The sequence below is a fragment of the Carya illinoinensis genome, chromosome 4 (genome assembly GCF_018687715.1).
Source record: "Carya illinoinensis cultivar Pawnee chromosome 4, C.illinoinensisPawnee_v1, whole genome shotgun sequence".
NCBI lineage: Eukaryota > Viridiplantae > Streptophyta > Magnoliopsida > Fagales > Juglandaceae > Carya > Carya illinoinensis.
In genome coordinates this window covers 34,659,442-34,668,744 of record NC_056755.1, presented here as the reverse complement: position 1 = coordinate 34,668,744, position 9,303 = coordinate 34,659,442, and the positions used below count along the sequence as shown (strand labels likewise).

General features: G+C 37.7%; 1 protein-coding gene across 1 annotated transcript; it reads right to left on the bottom strand.

Annotated features, from left to right (window-relative positions):
* Window positions 1-6,553: 6,553 nt before the first annotated feature.
* On the bottom strand, window positions 6,554-7,138 carry LOC122306442 (uncharacterized mitochondrial protein AtMg00810-like). Its single transcript, XM_043118871.1, has one exon. The coding sequence runs from the start codon at window positions 7,136-7,138 to the stop codon at window positions 6,554-6,556; it is 585 nt and encodes a 194-aa protein (XP_042974805.1).
* Window positions 7,139-9,303: the final 2,165 nt, after the last annotated feature.

Here is a 9,303-nt window from a genome sequence, read left to right as displayed (position 1 = left end):
GTCAGGATTACTTAAACTGGCCGGGAAGTTAAAACGGCTTAAATAGAAAATGAGGCAGTGGAATAGGGAGGTTTTCGGCCAAGTGGATGTAATAATCAAAGAACTGGAGGAGAGGGAAGAAATCTATGAGGAGGCTCTTCAGGAAAATTACTTGGAGGAAATTGAGCAAGAGTTTCTTATCACTAAGGTGGAAATTGGAAATTTGGTATAAAAGGGAAGACATGAGACTAGCCCAACAAGCAAAAAAAATCTGGTTAGAGAAAGGCGATAAGAACACCAAATATTTTCTTGCAATCTTGGCTCAACGTAGAAAGAATGCATGTGTTAAAAGCATGAACCTGCCAGACGGGTCAGTATTGGGATCAATGGAATTAGTACATGAGGGGGCAATCAAGTATTTTGAGAATTTCCTATCTAAAGAAGAAGATGTCGAACTTCCGTGCTTGAATAATCTGATTCAACTTGCTGTGTCGGAAAGCATGGTACAAAAACTGAGAATAGAACCAACAGAGAAGGAAATTTTTGAGGCTTTTGCATCCATAAGTGCTGACAGCAGTCCAGGACTTGATGGTTTCAGATCCGCTTTCTACGTATCATGCTGGAGCATTATCAAGGAAGACGTAAAGGATGCTGTAAAAGAATTCTACTCAGGTCAGACCTTCCCAAGATTTTATTCCTCATCCTTTTTAGTTCTCATCCTGAAAATTAAAAATCCTCAAAGTTATGATAGCTTTCACCCCATAAGCTTATGTAACGTGATTTATAAAGTCTTTTCCAAAATTTTAGTGGATAAGCTATCCTTGGTACTCAATGATGTAATATTGCCGGAACAAGGGGCTTTTGTGAAAGGAAGAAACATTCTGGAAAATATCACACTCACGTAGGAGATGGTAAAGTTACTACACCGAAAGACTAGATGAGGAAACATTTTGATGAAAATAGACATGAGTATGGCGTATGATAGGGTAAACTGGAGATTCTTGGATCACACTCTAAGATCTATTGGATTACCGGAATTCTTTTGTAGGCTAGTAAAAAACTACGTGACATCGCCGTGGTTCTCTATCATGATGCATGGCACTTATAAAGGGTTTTCCAAGGCAAAAAGGGGGTTACGACAGGGGGACCCTCTATTCTCTTACTTGTTTATCATCATGGAAGAGGTATTCTCAAGATTGCTCAAGAGAAAGGCGTTGGAGAAGAGGATCTTGCCTTTTTCTCAGCCTTGCGGAACCACTCCAATTACACACTTATTATTTGCTGATGACATTATGGTGTCTGCGAATGCTAGTAAGGGATCCATACGAGGCCTAATGGAGATGGTTTAGACTTATGAAAACTGGACTGGTCAGAAGGTTAATCATGAAAAATTAGCAGTATACTTCTCTAAGCAACTGAAAAGAAGGAGGGGAGAGATCTTGATGGAAACTGGTTTCAAGGAAGGACACTTCCCCTTCTAGTACTTGGGGGTCCCAATAGTGGAGGGCAAATTGAAGATTAGAAAATTTGACTTGATGATTTTGAATATTGAAAAGAAACTTTCAGGTTGGAAAAGTGGACTGCTATCACAAGGGGGAAGATTGATTCTAATGAGACACGTGCTTTCTAGCATGCCTCTTTATTTACTCTCAGCTCTCCATATGCCTAAACTAGTGATCCGAAAGGTGCATATTCTTTTTGTAAATTTTTTCTGGGGTGAACAGGGGGTAAGAGTAAAAGAAAGTGGAGGGCGTGGAGGAAGCTTTGTGCCCTAAAGGACAAGGGTGGTATAGGTATGCAAGATGCTGATGGGCCAATTTTGGATGGAATATTCTAACCCAACAGTCCTTATGGGCCAATTTTTTCAAAGCCAAGTATTTGAAAATGGATATATAGAAAGAAGACTAGAGAACAAGCTAGTGTTGATGTTCTGGAAAAAAGTTAAGGAGGGACTTAAAGAAATTCTAGCTAAATCAAGGTGGAAAGTACAGGAATGAAGCATCTCACTTTGGTTTGATAACTTCCTAATTGGGGGACCTCTCTCTCAAATGGTGTCACAGGTGGAAGAGCCAAACACTAGACTAAAAGACTTACTAGACAAGGATAGATGGGAAGACAAGAGGATACAAGGACTGATGGGTAGATAGATAGCAAATGAAGTAATAGAGCTTGTTGGAAACTTAAAAAATGACAAGGATATTCTAGTGTGGTTGCCAGAGAAGAGTGGAATTTTCTCCACAAAGTTAGCCTGGAGTGAAGTGAGAATAAAGAGGCCGAAGTTCGAATGGACTAAATGGGTCTGGCACAAATTTCTCCCTAAAAAGATAGGTATATGTGTGTGGAGGGCAGCCTTTAATTGTCTAAATGTTGATGAACAAATACACAAAATTGGAATATCACTTGCTTCGGCATGCAACTGCTGCAAGAAACGACAGACTGAAGACTTAGAACACTTACTCGGCTAAGGGGAATTAGCAGTATGTATTTGGAAAAAGGCATCGGCTGAGATCCCCATTCCGTACACAATAGAGCTGGAAAGAAAGTGTGCAAATCTAGTTTAATAGGGCTTCGCGCAAAACCCAGCTTGGTTTTTTGCTGGGATTAACCCCCTGCTTAATAATCTGGAAGATATGGAGCTGGCGATGTGCAGCAAGGATGGAGGGAAAAACTGAAAACACTTTGGAGGTATGGGCTCAATTAAGTACTGGATAGGATCTATAGCCAATAAAATCAACAATGTCCAAAAATTAACCAACTGGGATGCTAACCTGATGATAAATATTGGGATTCAAACAATGGTAGTAAAAAAGAAAAAAGTGAAGATTATCAGATGGAGTAAGCCGAATTCTAGTAGGCTAACATTAAACGTGGATGGAAGCAGCCTTGGCAACCTAGGACCTACTGGTGAGGATGGAATACTGAGGGACAATGGGGGAAAATTAGTGTTTGGGTTTTCAAAACATTTTGGGTCTGCTTCAAGCATGGAAGCTGAACTAAGGGGTTTACTAGAAGGGATTAAACAATGTCATCATCTGGGGCACACAGCAGTAGACATTGAATGTGATTCACTAGTAGTCGTAAACTGGTTCCAAAATCACAAATGTACAACTCAGTACCTTTGGGACTACTGGGATCAACTGTAGGTTCTATTACAAAATTTGTAATTTTCAGTTACACACTGCTACAGAGAAGGCAATCAAGTGGCAGATTCTTTGGCTAGAAGGGGTGCTTTGGGCGAGTCCAGCTTCTACTTAGAGTGGTCGCAGCTCCCAAGAATGATGAGGATTATATTTTGTGTAAAGGTGTTCCTCTGCTAAAAGTGAGGGTATCAATGTAGTTGTTGGAGGTTCCGCCCTGCCTTAAAAAAAAAAAGAAAAAAAACTAGAAAAATAATTATAAGAGAGCAAAAGTAGAGAGAAGATGAAGCTTGAAAGACCCCCTTTCATTTCGTCTTAGCTCCTTTCAAAACCAGAAAAAAATGAAGTCCTTTTTTTTTTATTTTCTCAACAGTCTTCTAGACTCCTCCTTTACGTTCAGCATCTCACTTCCAGAAAGAAGCCTCTAATAGAGACCTCATAGTCCCTCTCTACCATACGAAAGGTAACTCTCTGAAGCTCTCTCCTTTCTTTTCTATCGTTTCACTTTGTCCCACTCTGCTTTCTCTTCCGTTTTTTTTTTCATTTTTCCTTTGGGTCTGCCTCTCCTCTCACCAGCCAGAACGTCCAAATGACCAAATAACTCCATATAACCCAAAAGCTTCCTTCCCGTAAGTCAGCACCCTCTATTGACAGTTGAAGTCTAGCTCTCTCACCTACCAGAACTCAGACTAGAACCCACTGTCATAGCTCCTCCATTCAAGTCCAACCTGCCCAAAGCTCTCTTTTTTTTTTTCCTTTAAAAACAGAGCAGCTGGTCTCATGAATTCCAAGCCAGAAAAAGAAGAAACCAGTCCGTAAGTCCTTGCTCTCCCGTTTTAGCTCTACTCATTCTGTCTAAGTCCACCGAAAAACCATAAGCTTCTTTTTTCTTTTCCCCCAGCCGCTCGTCTCCTTTCTTTATGTAAACGTCTCTCCTCCACGTAAGTCCCTGTTTTCACATCCAAGACCAGAACGAGAGAGTAAGCCTCTTTTTTCGTTCGATCTTCGTAAGCTTTCTTCGTTCGGTCCCCTGCCTTTTAGCCTCCTCTCTTTCCTTTCGTAAGCCTCTGTGATTTTTTTTTTCGATCTTCATCACAAGAAACACTAGCTTTCTTTCTTTTTAAAACTTGCCCTCCTCGTCTCGTCTTTCGGCCTCCTCCACAACTTATCTTCTCGTTCAGCATCCACAAAAGCCAGCACTCACCAACTTTCTTTTTTTTTTCAAACCTATCTCCGTGCCCCTCACCGTGAAGCACTCCTCTAATTTCTCCAAAACCTACTACATGACACCCAGATGACACCCCGTAAGTCCATCCTTAGCACGTGAAAAGGTTAGCCTTTTCTTTTCTTGTTGCAAAGTCCACTGCATGATGGTTGAAATATAGTTGCCATAAAATCCATGTGTTTGTGTTTTCCCTTTGGCTTTCTATCCAAAATCAAGCCGATCATGTGTTAAAATTGTATGCATTTTATCTAAAGACAGGAACTCAGAAACTATAAAATCAAAGGAAAAGTAAAAATAAGGAAAAGAAACAACACCAAAAAATAAAATATAAAACCAAAAAATAAATTAAAAAGTAAAAATATAATATTAAAGAAAAACATTGTTCATGGGAAAAAATATCGCTCAATTAAATTAGAGATTATAACTTTAAGTATAAACCATGATATTAACCAATTTAAATCACAACTCTAATTTATACCTATCAACTATTTTTTCATCTAAAACCAATAATAATGTCACGAAGCAATTAAAATACATTGGTTTTAATTATATAAAATATACAATATTTCAGCTCAATCACACAGTAGAACCCATAAGAAAATGACAAAGTGCAATGCAAGGATTTGGGGGGGGGGGGTGTGTGGCATAGATCAGAGGCAACGGGAGGCCCCGCCACGTGGTGTAGTGGTGGTGGCAATGGGGGTGGTGGGAGCAGCTCATGGATGGAGAAGAGAAAAAAAAATGAAAATGAAAGAAGAGTGATGATATCATGCAGGGTAGAGAGGGAGAGGGAAAATAAGATGGAACTAGGGTTTTGTGACTTCCAAGCCCCTAAAACAATGTCATTTTGGGTGGGGTTTAGAGGGCTAGGCTCCAACACACGGTCTGGGCCCTTCATATTACCAAATCCTACTATATTTTTCTCTTTAGGTGAAAAATAAATAATATTAAAACATATATATGTAGGAAACGTGGAGCACCTTGTGAGTGGAGGAAGTGGCTGTGAATAGATAAAATACCAAAAAAAATGTCCTTTTTATGTTGGAGAAAACTTCATTCATAATGGAATCATGAGGGCTATATTGCTACTAAACCCTTTTGTTCATACAAAACAAAAAAAAAAAAAAAATGCCAGAGCCACCGACCAAAGGTTGGTCAATCGCATGTTGAAAAGACAGATAGGGCACAACATGGAATTCTATGTGGATGATCTACATGTCAAGAGTAAAGAGCCCAAGTAGCACTTGACGGATTTGCGAGAGGTCTTCGCATTCCTTCAAGGGATTGTAGAAGGAAGACATTTTTTATTCTACACAAGACAAGTTTCATAAAGCTAACTGGCTTTAATAATTACTTGTATTAATTTCAACACCTGCGTTTAGATAATAATCAAATCCAAGTTGTATTTAAGATTAACAGCAGGCTTTTGTATGTGTGGGAGAAAGAGAAAGAGAAAGAGTACGTAACCTTTTCTTTTTCTACATAAGGCCTCACGTACACTATTTTCTTGGGAGCCACGTAATTTTCTTCAACCATGTAACCGCTTCCTAATGTTTAATTTAAAGCCAATAATTCAAGTTTTGTTTCGTATTATATATCTTCATACATTATATATCACACTTTATTTTAAATTTTTTTAATTTCTTTTAATACATAAAAATGATGAATAGAATTTTTTTTGCCTATAATAAGGAGAACATTTGATGTCTCCCTACCCATTTTTTATGCAAATTGGTAAGACTGGGAAAATAGAGTACGGTAGAATCTCAATAAGATTCTAGATCCTCCCAGCATGACATATCCATTTCGACTCCTCAATGCCTCCCAAATTATAATATGTGATAAGAACTCGATCAAGTGAGGGAGGAACTTGAAAAACAGAGGAAAAGAAGAGAATTCTGAATTGCATTAATGAAAGAAGTGCTTTTACAAGTCTGCTATGGAACTCTATTTATAGTAAAAGAACAAATTTAACTAACTATGACATATTGACTATTTTAGCCTTTTCTTCTTTGGATTTTAACTCCATATTTTCAATATGTGATGCAATACTCCAACACACCCCCTCAAGATGAACATGAATGTTAATAATGTTAATCTTGTTAAGAGTATGGTGAAAAGGCAATGATCCAAGTGGCTTTGTGAAAATATCTGCCAATTGCAACCAAGAGGGAATATAGAATAACTTGATGAGCTTTTCCTGCAGCTTCTCTCAAACTAAATGGCAATCAATTTGTATGTGTTTGGTTCTTTCATGTTCGACTGGGTTTGTGGCAATGGACATAGCAGATTTGCTGTCTGTATATAAGAGGGTTGGTTGAGAGTGGTCAATCTGTAAGTCTTGTAGTGCATGGAGTAACCACTGTATTTCACAAGTTGTAGTTGCAAGAGCCCTGTACTCAGCTTCAGCAGAGGATCGACTAATAGTGGCTTGCTTCTTAGACTTCCATGAGATCAAAGAGTTTCCCAAGAACACTACAAAACCTATTATGCTTTTCCTAGTATCAATGCAGCCTGCCCAGTCATTGTCTGAGAAGGCTTTCAACTGAAGTTCTGAAGATGAAGAGAAGAGTAAACCCTGTCCAGGTGTGGCATTTAAGTATCTAAGTACCCTTATTGCTGCTTTGTGATGATTGACTGTCGGTTTAGCTAGAAATTGGCTCAACACTTGAACAGAATATGCAATATCTGGTCTGGTAATTGTTAAGTATAACAATTTGCCAACCAGTTTTCTATAAGATGATGGATCTTCATATTGTTCTGAATCATCAATAGCGAGTTTGAGATTGGATTCCATAGGAAATGCTATAGGTTTGGAACCAATGAGGCTAGTATCTTGTAGAATATCCAATGTATATTTTCGTTGCAAAGAGAGATCTCAGTGTGAGATCTTGCTACCTCTAGTCCAAGAAAATATTTTAATGGCCCCAAGTCTTTGATTGTAAACTGTTCATCTAGAAACTTCTTCAATAGTTCAATATCTTGTAAACTATCACTGGCTAACAATACATCATCAACATACACTATCAATGCCATAAATGATGTTGCTGACTTTTTGATGAATAATGAACAATCAGATTTACCTTGAGAGAAGCCAATCTAGAAGCCAAGCTGATGAGAGAGTTAGACAATTTTTCAAACCACTGTCTAGAGGCTTGTTTAAGACCATAAAGACTTTTTAAAAGTTTACAAACTTTGTTGTTCTGATTTGGCAGACCAAGAGGCAAATCCATGTAGTTCACCATGTAAAAACGCATTGTTCACATCTAACTGATGAATATGCCAATTCTTAATTGCAACAACAGCAAGTAGAAGTCTAATAGAAGTAATCTTAGCAACAGGTGAGAAAGTGTCAAAGAAATCTAGACCTTCTTGTTGAGTGTAACCTTTTGCCACTAATCTTGCCTTATGTCTCTCTATAGTTCCATCAGCTTTGTATTTGATTCTGAACACCCATTTACAACCAATGGTCTGTTTATGTTTAGGTAAAGTAACAAGCTCCCATGTTTTGTTTAATTCTAAAGCATTAAGTTCATTTTGCATAGCTTTTTGCCATTCTGGAAATTGAGCAGCCTGTTTATATGTTTTGGGCTCTAATGAAGTTGTGATAGAAGCAAGAAAGGCTTTATGAGATGATGAAAGTCTATTTGCAGAAAGAAAAGGAGAGATAGAGTAGAAATTACCTTGTTTAGAACCATCAGTAGAAGAAATTGAAGGAGCTGCATTTGAAGAAACTTGGCTACAATAATAATCCTGCAGAAAATGAGGTGCTTGTCTAAGTCGAGTTGCTTTTCTGAGTTGTGGAGGATTGTTTGAAATATGATTGTTCTGAGATATAGAAGAATTTTGATGATCATCATTGTGATCATCATTAATATGTGGATGACTCATCTGTGAAGTTGATAATACAGGTGGATTAGCAACTGGATTACTATGGAAAGTATCATAACTGTATGAATTTGCTGATGGGGGAAATAGAAATGTGTGATTTTGAGGATCAGATGGTATAGCTGTAAAAGGAAGAATGTTTTCATGAAATATAACATTTCTAGAGATGAAAACTTTCTTAGTATGGAGATCCATTATTTTGTAGCCTTTTATATCAGAGGGATACCCAAGAAATATGCACTTGACAGCTATAGGATCAAATTTTTGTCTGTGATTTTGAAGTGTTGAAGCAAAGCAAAGACAACCAAATATTTTTAGATGAGTAAGTTTTGGTGTTTTATTAAAAAGCATTTCATAGGGAGTTTTGTTTTTAAGAAGAGGAGTGGGGATCCTATTAATAATATGAGCTGCTGTGAGAACACAGTCACTCCAAAAAGATAATCCAATATTGGCTTGAAACATTAAAGCCCTAGCTGTACTAAGCAAGTGTTGATGTTTTCTTTCTACTAGGCCATTTTGCTGTGGGGTTTCTACACAACTTCTTTGGTGTATGATAAAAATCTGTTAGTAGGAACTCGGCTCCATTGTCTGATCTTATTATTTTGACAGCAACATCAAACTGAGTTGTAATCATTTTGCAGAAACCTTTAAGTAGGAATGGAACTTCAGATTTTGTTTTAAGCATATAAACCCAAGAACAACGTGTAAAATCATCAACAATTGTTAAAAAATACTTATAGCCTGAATAAGAAATGGTTCCAAAAGGACCCCATATGTCACAGTGAATCAAATCAAACATTTTATTAGATTTGCTATGTGATACAGGAAATGACAGTTTTCTTTGCTTTGCTAAGGGACAAATATCACATACATTTTGACAATCCATAGAGATAGAAGGATCAAGATGTTTAAGAGAAGAAAGTCTAGAAAGAGATACATGGCCTAATCTGTAATGCCATAAGCCCAAGGATTTTTGAGATGTAGCAGAAAAATGAGTTGGATTAGCATGGGAATTTTCAGAGGCAGAATTGAAGTAATATAAGCCTTGTTTCTCAAATGCAATCCCAATCATCT